The sequence below is a fragment of the Sinocyclocheilus rhinocerous genome, unplaced genomic scaffold (assembly GCF_001515625.1).
Source record: "Sinocyclocheilus rhinocerous isolate Xijiao unplaced genomic scaffold, SAMN03320098_v1.1 scaffold178, whole genome shotgun sequence".
NCBI lineage: Eukaryota > Metazoa > Chordata > Actinopteri > Cypriniformes > Cyprinidae > Sinocyclocheilus > Sinocyclocheilus rhinocerous.
Window position 1 is genome coordinate 648158 of NW_015653463.1, and position 14823 is coordinate 662980.

Here is a 14823-nt window from a genome sequence, read left to right on the forward strand (position 1 = left end):
ATTTTCATATTAAAATACGGCATGCAGTTGCATCAAACAATGGTATAAACATCATTCAATGTAAATTGTGATAATCGTAATTAATAATCGCAATTACAATTTCAAGGGAATAATCGACAATTATGATTTTTGTCATAATCGTGCAGCCCTAAGTAAAACATAATTTATTTCTGTGATCAAAGCTGAATTTTTAGCATCATTACTCCAGTCTTCAGTGCCACATTTCTGATTAATATTATTATTAATGTTGAAAAATGTTGTGGAAACCGTGAAACCTTTTCTCTGGATTTTTTTTGACAAAAAGAAAAAGTTCAAAAGAACAGAATTTACTTGAAATAGAATTTTTTGCAACAATGTAAGATTCTTAACTGCCACTTTTGATCAATTTAATGCATCCTTGCTGAATATAAGTATTCATTTATTTTTTTTAAATCTCACTGATCTCAAACTTCAGAATAGTTTTATGTGTAGTGATGAAAGAGATCTGAGATTCTTGTGTCTCTCGCCATCAGTGAGCTGGTTAATGAGTTCGCAGTTAAATTGCAAATAAAGTGACTTGACTTTTAACACGAATTAAAATCTAAAGGTCTACAAGAAATATCTTGTCACCACTGATATAAAATAATCTTTAATGCACGGCATTGTTTTTTTTTTTACGTGCAAGATAATACAGGCATTTGCTACAGTATTGCACAGCAATTCAGAGACAGTTCTGACAGAACTGGACACGCATCATAAAAGTTCAGCATGAGGAAAAATAAATCTTTGCTAAAACAGTTACCAATTCATTTACTATGGAGAAAGTCAAGAGGCAACAAAAAAGCATGCCTAGAAGTTGTTCAATGTTTTTCTAAAGGTGAACAGATAAAGTATTCATTTTAAAGCATAAAAAGTCAAGTAAAATCTCATATACTTTCTTGGCTATAAGTATAACCGCCATGCATAATGAAAAATACACATAAAATCAACTGTACTGTGAGTGGATTTATAAAATGAACCTGAACGTGAAATGACTTGAACTTGTACGGTCCAAGTCTTTCACTGTCAGTTCACATCAGAGACATGTTGACATGTGAAGGATGCATGTGGACAGTGAAAATGTGTGTGTTCATGTAAAGCTCACCAGGCCAGCGACTAACAAGTGTAGAGAGACGACTGCAGCGACGACCCACCAGCGGCTCTTCTCACAGCCCTCGAAGAACAGCACACCCCAAAACGTGTGCAGCAGCGTCAGCGCCAGCGTCATCAGCGCTGCAGACATCAACACACAAGCCTCAACATCACTGCTGCTCATGCTTCAGCAACCACAACAATATTCCCGCAAGACCCCACCTACAATCTGATGAGGAATCCAAATATACTTTGACTTGACAAAATATTTTAGATCTTGGCAAATGTGACCCTGGAGCACAAAAGCAGTGTTAAGTCGCTGGGGTATATTTGTAGCAATAGCCAACAATACATTGTATGGGTCAAAATTATTGATTTTTCTTTTATGCCAAAAATCATTAGGATATTAAGTAAAAATCATGTTCCATGAAGATATATTGTACATTTCCCACCGTAAATATATTAAAACTTAATTTTTGATTAGTAATATGCATTGCTAAGAACTTCATTTGGACAACTTTAAAGATGATTTTCTCAGTATTTAGATTTTTTTGCACCATCAGATTCCAGATTTTCAAATAGTTGCATCTCAGCCAAATATTGTCCGATCCTAACAAACCATACATCAATGCAAAGCTTATTTATTCAGCAAATTGTACAATGAACTTGTACAGAAATCACACTTTAAATTAGTTTAAAAGTAAAACAATTTAAGAACACTGCCTTGAAGAAAGATTCCACTACTGTATGCATTTCTTTCTTGTATCTTTTTTTGTGAAAGAATTTCATCCAGGTTTGGAATGACATGAAAGAGAATAAATGACGACAATTTTTGATGATCATTTGTATCCCTTTAATAAATAATAAAAGAGGTTTTAAACCTTCTGGACTAATGAATTTTCGCACTAAAGGACTTTTACATTATTATTATTTCATTTATTCATTTATTTTTCCCCCAAAAGGATTGCACTCTCAAAGAGCAATTTCTAGTCAGCATTTCAGAAATGAGCATAACTAGAACAATTTTTCCAGGCCTGGAAACCACAACTTTAAAATTTCCTGATATTCCTAAGTTTTTCATAACTGTGGGAAGCCTGTTATTATAAACAGTAAAAAACTATATAGCAGTGTAGTTAGGGATGTCTGCCAAAAATTATGTTCTTTAGTATCATTGAGAAATTTTAAATCAGGTTCTTACACGAGCATTATAATTATAAACATAACATTTAAAAGATAATATTTAAAAACTGAACCAATCAAGAACAAAGCATAATAAGAGATGTCCTCTTGATAATGTAATATACAGGTGTTTCCTGTAAAAGTAGAACCCAACAACATGACCTTTACTCTGTCTCACAAAAAAAACAAAAAAACAGCTGTCATATGTTTGTTTTTCGACGCCAGCTTCTATATTTCATGGCCAAATCCAGAATAAAATATGAAAGTAGTGTTGTGTTTTTCACACAAATAGTTTTTTTGTGACTGACCTACGTCGGTGACCTACGTGATTATTCGGGTTGCGAAAAAGTGGAAAATTTCCAGTAAATTTCGGAAACATTCCAGGATTTTTAGAAATATTCCAGGGATTTTTAGAAAGTTTCCGGAAATTTTCCACCCCTTTGCAACCCTAGTGTTTATTAAATAAAATATACATATTTGCCCAACAGCAGGACTGGTTTGTGTCATTTGCCAAGTGCTTTGTCATATGTTGACATACAAACAGCACATGTGAAAGCTGTTGGATCAGTTGATTACTCATGGCCCATGAGGCTTTGCAGGAGCTCACCTGCTGTAATGAAGTAATACTGTGAGTCTCCAAAGATGCCTTTGTCATATGCTGACATAAAAACAGCACATCTAAAGGTTTAAGATGTTGGAAATTGTCCTGATGGCCCATGAGGCTTTGCAGGAGCTCACCTGCTGTAATGAAGTAATACTGTGAGTCTCCAAAGATGCCGACCGTCCCGGGACCCAGAGAGTCAGACAGGACGTTGATCATTGAGAACGCACCACTCATGATCCCAAAGCCCAGCCCAGCCACTGCACACGAAACACACACAGACATCTGATCAAACCTGCCATCCAGTGATCCTGAGTGCAACATGAAACACAACAACAGCGGAGCAGTTTACCGTAAGCCATCTGTCGCACCGAAATAGCTGAGCCGTCATCATCACTAATGGCTGCCAGACCCTCGTTGGCCTTCCTGATGAATCAACACAAGAGCTCAAAATGAATCAGCGTTTCAAAAAACCCAAGTTTCCTCAATCAACTGAGAGCAGGGAAACTGCTCGAGTTTGCAGTTCACAACTAAAAACCTTGGACAAAAGACATGGGAGCCTTTAACAGCAGAAACTGGAAGGAATCATTATTCATTATAACAGAATGAATTCCAAAATCATGGTATCTATCTGTCACTTTCATATTTTAAGGTAAGAGAGTACAGGAAATATTATTTTTTAATGCAATGGTCAATTTTGAGATTTTTTTGTCTACTTTGCTTCCATAACATGACTAGTGAAACGAAAACATACAAAATACACATTTAAGTATTTATTTAAGTCATTTGCATCTGTAGATTTCAATTACAATTCATGTTTTTAAAGCCCGTTTTCTCAAAACTAGTTTTTTTCCTTACACAGAGGCAAAAATCTTACACAGATCTTACATACTCCAAACCTTAGTTTTATTCCTATTAATATTCTGCAGGTTTTTACAGAGGCATTTGTTAACATCATTCATGTGTTACATACAACATTTCATTCCTAAAAACATGGTTTAAATGTATTGTGTTTTTTTTAAACTGTTGACAGTATTTTCTGACTGCTTCTCGGTATTTTGAAGAAAAAAAAAAAAAAAAAAAGAATTTTCAACTTGATTGCATCCAACCTTCAGATTTCTGTTCTGGAAAAGTATGCAAATGAGTGCCCATTTAAGGTGACACTGCCTCATTTGCATATATATAAAGAGTTCAGGAAACGTTCTAATGGAAACTAGACTGAAGATTTGTGGTGCTGGATTTCTTATCGTGTATGGCGCACCATAAAGAGTCTCACCTGAGCAGTCTGTAGTAGACAAAGCGAAAGACTTCCTGGAGCAGGACCGAGAAGAAGACCCCGAACATCAGCAGGCCCCTCTGAAGCCTGAGATCCTGCGAGTTACTGGCCTTTATAGCGATGAACCACACCAGAGAGGACAGGAGCAGAGACAGCAGCCAGAAAAACGCCCTGAAACAAACACATGCACTCACATTCTCCACTAACAGCGCTTCTAAAGGGCCTGTTAAATGCCATGAGCAACAACTTTAAAAGGCAGAGACACTTTACAACAGGGGTGCCCAAGCTCGGTCCTGGAGGGACGGTGTCCTGCAGAGTTTAGCTCCAACTTGCCTCAACACACCTGCCTTCAAGTTTCTAGTATGCCTAGTAAGAGCTTGATTAGCTGGTTCAGGTGTGTTTAATTGGGGTTGGAGCTAAACTCTTCAGGACACCGGCCCTCCAGGACCGAGTTTGGGCACCCCTGCTTTACAACTTCATTAATGAACACTCAAACAGAAATGTCATGGAAATTAGGCTTATCTTAAAATATCTGAATGTTCTGTTAAACATTATACAGAGAAAGATATCTTCTTGAAGGATAACGTGTCCAGTATCTGACTGTCTCTAACAAAAAAGTACAGTATAGTGGAGCCACCAGGGTAATACTACAGTACTTTGGTATGTTCCACTGAATAATTCATGTAGAAATCAAACAAGCTTGTCACTAGCATTATGAGGTTGACAGCGAGCTTCGATCACGTGACTCACCCTGCGATCAGAATGATGACTCGTAACGGGTCTTTGGCGACGGTGAAGACAAACAAGGAGAAAGACGGACCAAACGCTATGAAAGCACAGCCAAAAAACACTGCCAGAGTCATCCTGGATGAACAGCTTTCTCTGGGACTGTCCGAGCAGATAATGAGCAACAATAGGGCTCGAACAGAAACAGTCGAAACGTGAAAAATAAACGCGAACAATGCTAACTCAGTAGGAAACAGACGCAGATTTACTTAATTCTCCATAAAATAGAGTTTAAACCTGATATTTAAACCATTTGCAGCCGTACAATACACAGAAATCACAATATTCTTCTTATACAGACAAATAAATCTGCTAAATGACTAAATGTAAACGTAAATAAAGAATCGATCCATCAAAGCTAATAAATCCGAGTATATTCGCGCGGTTTATATCGTTCTTCAGTGAGCGCTTTGTTCGGTAACATTTTCAAACTTAATCTTCAGTTTCTCTTTCCCGAATAAAAAGCAGACGCGACACTTCCGAGGGCTTTTGTTTGGTGTAAAGAAAGATCGGCTTGCGCTTCCGGGTTTACGTGCGTGGCTGCGCACTTCCGCCGCTGCGTGGCGCTGTGACAGCGGACTGTCGCTAGTGAACAGGAAGCAACTGTTTTAGTGCTGCTATTCCTGTCCAGTGTTTCCAATTTAGCAATTTTGTTGCTAGATTTAGCAACTTTTTCTTCCAAAAGCACCTAGCAACAAATTTAGCTATTTTTGTGACTCAAACGATAAAAAAAGGCACACATTTTCCATCTAAATTACACAAAAAGAGGAAACCAAAGGTGGCTAGCAGTACACAATTATATTATGCATTTATATGATTTTATAAACGCATCTAAATTAACATATTTAAATTGTTTTTTGCTGAGATTTGATGCAGCGACGCAATTTTGCATCGTGATTACGCAATGACGTCACCGCGCAATGACATCGCGTCATTTAGCAACTTTTAGCAACAAATCAACCTTCCTTTAGCAACTTCCCCTGAAAATCAGTTGGCAACACTGTTTCTGTCTGATCATTACTGAGTTTCGTTAGTAGCACTGCTATGATGCACTGATGATGGGGCAGTCTGCCAACACTGATTAGAGTGGTCAACACTTCTAAACTGTTACATATGCAAACATAAATGTAATTGTAAATGTAGACCTAATATCTTGTTTTTAGAAGGCTACAATAAAAATGAATGAGTCAACCACGACTCTAGTGTAAATTCGTGTTACGCAACTGTTTGAAGTTTGCATGGTTTATTTCTACCAAGCCACCAACACAATAGTGTTTCAGTATGCTTATATTGACAATGCTATTTATAACATCAAGGCACATTATGTGTCATAAAGTTCAGTTTGTTCATTTTTATTTCTTTTTTGCTTATTGATTAAAAAATAACCACAATAATGTAGTAAAAGACATGTAAAATGTAAATCATTTAATGTAACAAACATAGAAATGTCTGGTACAGGAAGAATTCAGACTGAAATAAGTGAGCCAGGAAAACAGATTACTGGTGTACTTTATATATGTATTTATATATGAGTGTGAAGGCCCCATGAATGGTGTCAAATGCATTTAATTGGACTACATCCAAAACTCATGGACTGTTCCACAGAGATTAGACATAGTGTTCATTTACTGTGCATACTGTACATTGATGCAGTTAATAACACTGCACTTCCACTCTTTCTTATGCATGTCTTGAATTTTCTGGCATGACTGTGGGATACACTACATGACGAGGTTTTATATTTAGTATGGGCTTTGTGCACTGTGTTGGTATTTTCTAAAAATATAATCTGAGCGTAAAATGTTTTTCTACCAGACTGGGTTGGAAACAACACAGAAAATCTGTTTAGGTCATGTTCTTTCCGTGCCGTGGTCCCGATAATTGTCACAGGCAGTGCAAGCCAAAAAATAAGGCCTACAGAACTTAACCTTGGTTGGGATGTTGGTGCCGTTGCTTGCTAATGAGGCACAAAGACTCACTTTAAATGGCCAATAGGAGGTGCTACAATAAAGGTAAGCACATTTTGGGTCACAAAACCTCAACCATACATCATGTGGTGAAACCTACTTTGGCAAACTAGTCCAAAGCCGCTCTGCTGGTCAGAACAAAAGAGTTCAGATTCTCTGGAGTCTGTTATTAATAATGCAACAGCGGAGCATGGCGCTAACAAGGCTTTGACTGATCAGATCTAGATGCTGCATGCAATACAAATCAACCTTGGATAATTAGAAAGTGCATTCAGGAAGTATTGAGACCAAATTATTGGTTTGTTTCATGTATTTTATGTCGCAGCCTTTTGCTAATACTCCATACCCCATTATTGCACAAACACACAAAAAATGTAATTTATTAGAAAAGAAAAACTGAAATGAATGGCATTTTAAGGGGGTTTCTTACACCAAAATAACTAATAAAACAGCAGAAGCACAACAGTCTGCTTATTTCTCCTCACTAAAGCATACACATTTGGTTTATGACCAAACCGTCTTTTAATCTGCCACCACTCTTGTCTGTTATTGTCAGACTTATTCAGAAGATGATTTTCCAATAAAAATGCAAAAGGCAAAATTCTGTTTTCAATATTTTAATAATTTTAATCAAATAGCTCAAACAATAGGATACATAAACGGGTGATGCATAAAAATGGCAGGAATTATTTAAAAATGTGTGCGAGGATGATCCAAACGTTATCCCTTTTATATACCAAATAAATGCAGTGTTTTTTCTAGGATTTACTACATAGTGATTTGCATTAGAGGGAGTTAGACAAAGTTTTAAACGATGTAAAAAATATCTTCCCCAATTAATGGAATCCATTGCATTCTTTCACATATATAACACAGAAATAATAACATATCTCATCCAACCCCATAATTAGTATCATTATTATCATTATCATCACCTTGAGTACGTGACTGTTATTCTTCACAGATTTGGTCAGATCTGTCAAACAGACAGAAGAAATGTTTGCAAACGTTTGCAGTAGTTATTATAGTCAAAAACATAAGCCATGGGTCATAACGTTAGGCCCAATTTGATATAATGTAAAGACCCTTTCACTAGTGAAATGAATAAGCCTCAGGCTGAAGGATGTCTTCTGTCTCGGTCTCTTGTAACTCCTGATTTCTCTCAACATGGAGACATGAGAGCTCTCAGTGAATGAATTGGAAAGCTAAAAAAGCTTGGATAACAGTATCTTTGCAGCTCAATGTTTCCATATTCATCAGCACCTTTTATATGAGTTTGTCAAGTTTTTGTTCTTCTGCCAAACCAGCTATCAACAAGAAGCCATGTTTTTGAACCATCTGCAGTTTGTGTAATATGGAAGCATTCAATATTTAATAAAGCCAGAGCATTTTAAAGGAGCTGTCAATAGCACAAGCAACTCTGACCAGGCTGTGTTAAACAAAGTTACACATTTGTGTGACAAAAAACAGGAATGTTAAAAAAGCACAACAAAATTGTTTCTGCTGGGGCAATAATGCAAAATAGAAACAGCAGTTATTACACAACTTTGAGCTCATCTAGGGATTTATTCTGTAAATGTACATATATTTAGAATTTATGAACATTCAACAACAACTAAATAAAAACCTCAAGCAAGTTTTTTTATATGCATTTCGATAATGTTGTTCACATCTTGATGCTTTCATCCAGAATTTTTATGCAATATACCAACATTTGGATAAAAATACAGAAGTTGAAACCAGTTAAAAATCTACAAAGTTACCTTGGTTTTTGAAAGTTAACAGCTTACTCAGAGTTAACTTACTTGGGTTAGTTTAACCTGCTTTCTGGAATATACATAACTTAAAAATACACAACAGGCAGTCAGTTATGTATATTTTTAAGAAAACAGTGACATCTTGCATTACTTTATGATTTTAGTTTATCTTTTCAATAGGTTTGAAACTGAAGTTGAAATCACAGAAAGCTAATTTGGACCAGAACATCTCGCTGAGCAAGTCAGTTTAAGTTTAATGGCACCAAAATTGGACAGTAACTCTATTTAAGTATACTATTTAATCTACCTTTAAGTATTGAGGTTTGTCACCATCAGAGCAATGCTAGAGAACGAACGTTAAGTATGTTGAAGGAGATCCGTTGATCAAGCTTTCACCGGAAATTGACAAAGTATTTTCTGACTTTAGAATTCATTGTAATTAATATGAAAAACTGCAGAGACGAATGTGTATCTTTTTAGGCTTTGATCAATCGCTGCACTGCCTCATATCCACCTTATTTTTCCCGTAAGAATGGTTGCGGCCATTTGTAAATTTAATGTCTCTGGCTTACGGTCTCTTCTACGTCCAGCTATTTTTAGCTGTGCAAAACAGCTCTTTTTGCTGCTTGATATTGCAAATTGGTGTGTCTTACCAGATTCATTTAATGTATTATCTTAATTAGGAACACACTGGTTTGCAGTGCAAACAGTTTTACCATTTACTGCACTTTGTTATTCTTCTCGGTATTTCCCTGGACCAGAACATCTCGCTGAGCAAGTCAGTTTAATTTAATGGCACCAAAATTGGACAGTAACTCTATTGCGGCCTTTAAGTATTGAGGTTTGTCACCATCAGAGCAATGCTAGAGAACGAACGTTAAGTATGTTGAAGGAGATCCGTTGATCAAGCTTTCACCGGAAATTGACAAAGTATTTTCTGACTTTAGAATTCATTGTAATTAATATGAAAAACTGCAGAGACGAATGTGTATCTTTTTAGGCTTTGATCAATCGCTGCACTGCCTCATATCCACCTTATTTTTCCCGTAAGAATGGTTGCGGCCATTTGTAAATTTAATGTCTCTGGCTTACGGTCTCTTCTACGTCCAGCTATTTTTAGCTGTGCAAAACAGCTCTTTTTGCTGCTTGATATTGCAAATTGGTGTGTCTTACCAGATTCATTTAATGTATTATCTTAATTAGGAACACACTGGTTTGCAGTGCAAACAGTTTTACCATTTACTGCACTTTGTTATTCTTCTCGGTATTTCCCTACGGCGGCTAACGAACGCACATTCACAGAAAACGGCTTACTTCCGCATTGAAGAATAAGGTGGATAAGAGTGCACTCAACACAGTGGAGAATTCAGAAACACTTGTTCATAGTCCGTGGTTCTCATGAAAAAAAGTTTAAAAATATTGTGAAAGATAAATTGTCCTAATTACAAACAACCCTTGAAATGTAACAATTTAAAAACATTAAAAATTATTTTTTTAAATAAAAAAAATTTTAATTTTAAAAGGCTCTTTTACTGATATTATTATATAAGTACAGTTTAAAAAAAAAAACTACTGAACTTTTCTTTTCCCAATAGGAGTGTGGAACAGATTGTGATTGGCTAACTGCTGTGATGTCATGTGAGTGACAGGTTGCTGGAGGGATTATTGTTATTATATTATATTATTATATATATACATCAACTATATATACAGTATATATATATATATATATATATATCCAATACTTTTGGCAATACAGTGTATATACACACACACACACACACACACTCTATTTCCCTGAAACAATCGTAGTCTTTGGTAGCTATGCAGCTCTGCCTGCTGTTTGCAGGATCTGTTCTTGTGTGCTTATGCGCACTAGGCTGCACAAAAATTTTATTCATTGCATATCTGGTTGTCACAATCTGAATTATCCACTTTTCACACATAAAATGGATGACAAATCTGTGATGATGCAAAATAAACATAGAAATCAAGAAACAGAAGGAAGACATTTTTACATTTATTACAGCAGCAGGATAAAGTAAAGTAGCGGCGAGCACGTATGACACAGATGCTGCAGTGGAAGCATTATGAAAGCCACTCTTATCAAACACCTCAGAATGGACAGTCATGAGAACAACACACAACGCTGACCGATCCATTACAGATCACAAAGACAGGAGAGAAAGACAGCCGTCAAATCAGACTGAACAACAACGCCTGATGTCTGATTCAGTCACGTGGAGAAAAACAGACAGAACACGGAAGAGAAGAAGGATGAGGAGGAGACGGAGAGAGCGCTTAGAGGGTAGTCATGTCGTTTAGAGCCAGATCCAGCTCCTCGCTGAGGGCTTTACCCTTCAGTTTCTGAGCGTACACCTCATCTGTACATCGTCCCAGAGGAGAACACACACACACGAGACGGACAGAACGAAACAAGCAGCAGAAAAAGACAAAATAATACCGTGAGATGGAGGACCAATTTCAACTATCACAGTTGTTTCACTGCAATGTCTGAACAACAAGCAATCTTGGTTAGAAAACCTTGGCTCAAGTTTAATTTTCAAGCTCACTCAAAGAGTTGCTCTGAACTGAAACCCATGCTCTCACGTGTCGTCTGCTTATTCCCTCAACATCTAAGGTGTCAGAGTCACCTCACCAAAAACAGATGACATGCAGTTTCAGTCCACCAAAAGACACAAGATCCATCTGTTGGAAATGCACACAACACCTACAACATTTCAAGCAACGTTAGTATATGACAACTGGCTCTATCTGGTCATGCGAAACATTTTCCCATTTTTCTATAAACCATTTTGGTTTACAAAACATGGGAGAGAGGTTATAATTAGAACGAGTGAGACAACAAAACTGCTAATACACATAAGTCCATTCCTGTTATTTTGTCATTAGTACAGTCACTCTTTACAGGCAGCAGAACAAATCTTGAAGATGTACCTTCTAAATCATCAATGGTCTTCTCAAGCTTCGCCACAGACCTCTCAGCAAACTCAGCACGCGTTTCAGCCTGGAGAAAAGAAAAACAACATATTTTCATTCATTTTCTCAAAATGAATACTTCAGAAATATTACATGAACAACAGCGCTATTGTACCTAGTCACATGCGTAACGACGATCAATGAGCTGATCAAATGGTTGGCAAAATGGCCTGAATTGTTTTGTTATCTGAATTATTTATTTTTACACACTGAACTGTTTGAAGGGGTTTCTCACTCAATGAAACAATAAAGGGAAACTTTAGAACACAGGGAACATAAAGAGCGCTGGATGAAGTGACTGTGAACCTACAATCAAGTGAAACTAAACCTGCAAATGCATCCTATCTTTTTTTTTTTTTTTATCTCCGAGATAAAGAAGTTCAACATTGCACGGATGGACTAACCATATTAGTGAACCAGTGTGGGCTTTTAGGCAAGCAAGTGTCAAAACCAAGTTCATAAACTGTAAAAATATTTATATATATATATATATATATATATGTTATATGTGTATATATATATACACACATACATACACACACATATATACATAAATATATAGTCTTTTTTAGTATTTAATTAAACATAATCAGTGACAATACTCTGAAAACTGAACTGTCGTGTTCACTCAACAACCAGGCTAACAACCCCAGTCATAAAACTGTATCCATAAATAAAATCTCTAGCAATCAATAACCTACCAAATCAGTTCTGGTTACACAAATGATAAGACTTCAGTCTGTAACTGAACATGTGCCACTGAAACCCATGATAAGAAAACCGTGTTTGTCCATGTTCGCTAACAAAAAAAAGTGTTAGTAACTGCATTGTTTATTTCTGTAAGGATTAGTGCTGTGTGGACTGAAAAGCTTGTATTTATGCACAGTCATGTTTTACAGTTTACCACATTTTATTTACCACAGTTTACTGCAGTTTCTATGGTCAAGGTTGTTACGTCTGGTTTCAGATAGCTTTAACATGGAGCTATTAAGGCTCCCATAACATAGTGTATAATAATAGTGTCAAATTTAAATGAGCCAAATGGCTTGAGTTTATAGCTGATAGAGAGGAGTAGTTGTGCTGAATTTTCATAAACTTACCTCTTTGAGTTTGTCAGTGAGTACCCTGATTTCATCTTCATATTTGTCTTCCTTTGTGGAGTACTGGGGAATAAATAAAAAATGAATCATTGATGCTGCAGCTATCATTGTGTGAAGATAAACTGAAAAGCAAGAGCATTTTTTGCAATCTGTGCAGTAATTATGCATTTGAAGATAAAACAAAGGATTTATTTACATACCACTCAATATTTAAAAACTCTTTACAGGCTAAATACTCACTGCAGAATACTAAAATACATATGTAAATGTATTTTAAAAAATATGAAGAAGAACATTGCATAGCATTGGCAAAAGTGAGATGGCAGTGAAGTCTATGGAGACTGGGAGTATGAGAAAGCTATTTTACTCAACCAAGGGAACAATTCACTTTATTGGCTAATCGCACCCTGTATACAACACTGCTTTAAGGGGAATCTCATTTTTAAGTTTGGCTTAAAATTTGGATAAATGACATGTGAGATACAATCATTTGTTGTACAAAGACCAAATTACAACCACAAATACAGATAAGCCCCGTGAGAGTGAACATGGGCAGTCTGACTTGAAAATGAATAGCAGGGCATTTGGACTTTTCACTGCAAACAAACACTACGGCTCAGCCTACCTTCTCAGCCTGTGCCTCCAGGGACTTCAAATTGTTGGTGACATTTTTCAATTCTTCCTCTAGGTCACCAGATTTGCTGTACCACAGCAAGAGATGCGGGAAAAGAAAAGGCAAAGGAAAGGAGAGAGACAGCACTTTGAGAAGACAGAAAAGGCAGCGTTTTAAGCTAAAGAGACCCCAACCTGAATGAAACAATGAGGTCATTCCCCTTAATTTTGACTGAATATACGAGCCATTCAAAGTCCCAAGCACATCAGGCACTTTAAATGCCTTTACATGTTATTCACGAAACAGTTTCTTAAGAAAAGCAATGCAGAATATAACGGCACCTGAGGACTGGCTGCTTTAATAATAAACTAATCATTAATAAAATAATAAAAAATAATACAAATAAACTAAACAATAATAATAGAATTAAAAATAATGATAAATAAAATAAATAAAACAAAATATTTTCCTAGGTGCTTGTTACATTACAGCAGTAATTAAAGTGTGGTATTCCCCAAGGTTCTAGTTGAGGTCCCTTTTTCTTTTGCAAAAGATGCATTTATCTGCACAGGGAGAGAGCCCAGAAGAGCAGCACAGGAGGACACAGATCTCCGAAAGTGAGGACAGGTCAAGAGAAGCCGGAGTTAACGAGCTATATCAGTCTCTCGGCAGTACCTCTTCCTCTCCGGCCATCATGGATTTCATATTCTGGTCCATGAGTTTAAGTTCCTCCTCCAGCTGCCTGACTCGACTGAGTTAATCCAAAATGGGCCAGTGGGGGAAGGGGGAGGTAATGGGGAGTCACAGGATAAGGAGGATCATGCATTTTGAACACAAGGAGAATGGACAATCAGAAACCTTGCTGTTGTTAAATAATCCGGAGAACTCTTCTGTTATTTTATTAAAGGGGTGGTTCACTGTTTTTTTTCTAGGCTTGATTGTGTTTATGGGGTGCAGTCTAACATGTGTTAATGCTTTGTTTAAAAAAAAAAAAACGCATTATTTTTCACATAATTTACCTTTATTCCACACAGCTCTGTCCCTTCTCTGAGAAACACGCTGATCATTTCCTGCTTTTATGAAGCCCCGCCCTCAGAAATAGAAACAGTTTTTGATTGAAAACAATCAAAATGTGTTGTGATTGGCTAAACCGCCTCTAGTGCGCGTCTAAACGTCCCGTCCCTCACCTCAGCGGCATGTGCTCCGGTTGTATTGTAAACAACGGCGTCGTTAATATCGCTTATCAGTTTGAGCCCGATTGAGAAGCAGAGGATATTATTGAAGAGGATCGTGCAGAACCTGTGCAAGCACGGCTTTTAATGGGAGGCCTATGTTTTTTGTTTGTTGTTGTCTCATACTTTTAGATACGCTGTTATCTTTTAATATACGGTTTTATCCTGATTAAAGCTTTAATACAGTACGACAACTGCACGC

The 14823-nt window shown here is 36.7% G+C and overlaps 2 protein-coding genes across 5 annotated transcripts in view; both read right to left on the reverse strand.

Annotated features, from left to right (window-relative positions):
* Nucleotides 1-1108: 1108 nt before the first annotated feature.
* LOC107715838 (gamma-secretase subunit Aph-1b-like) lies at nucleotides 1109-5532 on the reverse strand. The gene is made up of 5 exons (XM_016522050.1): nucleotides 4917-5532; nucleotides 4167-4337; nucleotides 3243-3316; nucleotides 3028-3150; nucleotides 1109-1251 (listed from the first exon to the last, which is right to left on the reverse strand). The coding sequence occupies exons 1-5, from the start codon at nucleotides 5027-5029 to the stop codon at nucleotides 1109-1111; spliced, it is 624 nt and encodes a 207-aa protein (XP_016377536.1). The 5' UTR covers nucleotides 5030-5532.
* Nucleotides 5533-10680: 5148 nt separating this feature from the next.
* Nucleotides 10681-14823, reverse strand: part of tpm2 (tropomyosin 2 (beta)) — a 20303-nt gene continuing 16160 nt past the window's right edge. For 2 of the 4 annotated variants that reach the window (XM_016522105.1, XM_016522107.1), the window contains 4 exons: nucleotides 14065-14140; nucleotides 12777-12839; nucleotides 11635-11704; nucleotides 10681-11060 (listed from right to left, as the gene is read on the reverse strand). In XM_016522105.1, coding sequence (XP_016377591.1) covers nucleotides 10978-11060; nucleotides 11635-11704; nucleotides 12777-12839; nucleotides 14065-14140 — 292 coding nt within the window. In that variant the 3' untranslated portion in view covers nucleotides 10681-10977. Of the gene's footprint in view, nucleotides 11061-11634; nucleotides 11705-12776; nucleotides 12840-13401; nucleotides 13478-14064; nucleotides 14141-14823 lie in introns of all 4 variants that reach the window. The other 2 variants (XM_016522104.1, XM_016522106.1) reach the window with 1 other exon arrangement.

Bases quoted from the DNA above. Each gene is read 5' to 3' on its own strand.
- LOC107715838 (XM_016522050.1), bottom strand. From the start codon at position 5,029: ATGACTCTGGCAGTGTTTTTTGGCTGTGCTTTCATAGCGTTTGGTCCG. The intron at 4,338-4,916 runs GTGAGTCACGTG...TGTTTGTTTCAG, and splicing joins GTCATCATTCTGATCGCAGG to GGCGTTTTTCTGGCTGCTGT. The intron at 3,151-3,242 runs GTAAACTGCTCC...TTTCGTGTGCAG, and splicing joins GGTGCGACAGATGGCTTACG to TGGCTGGGCTGGGCTTTGGG.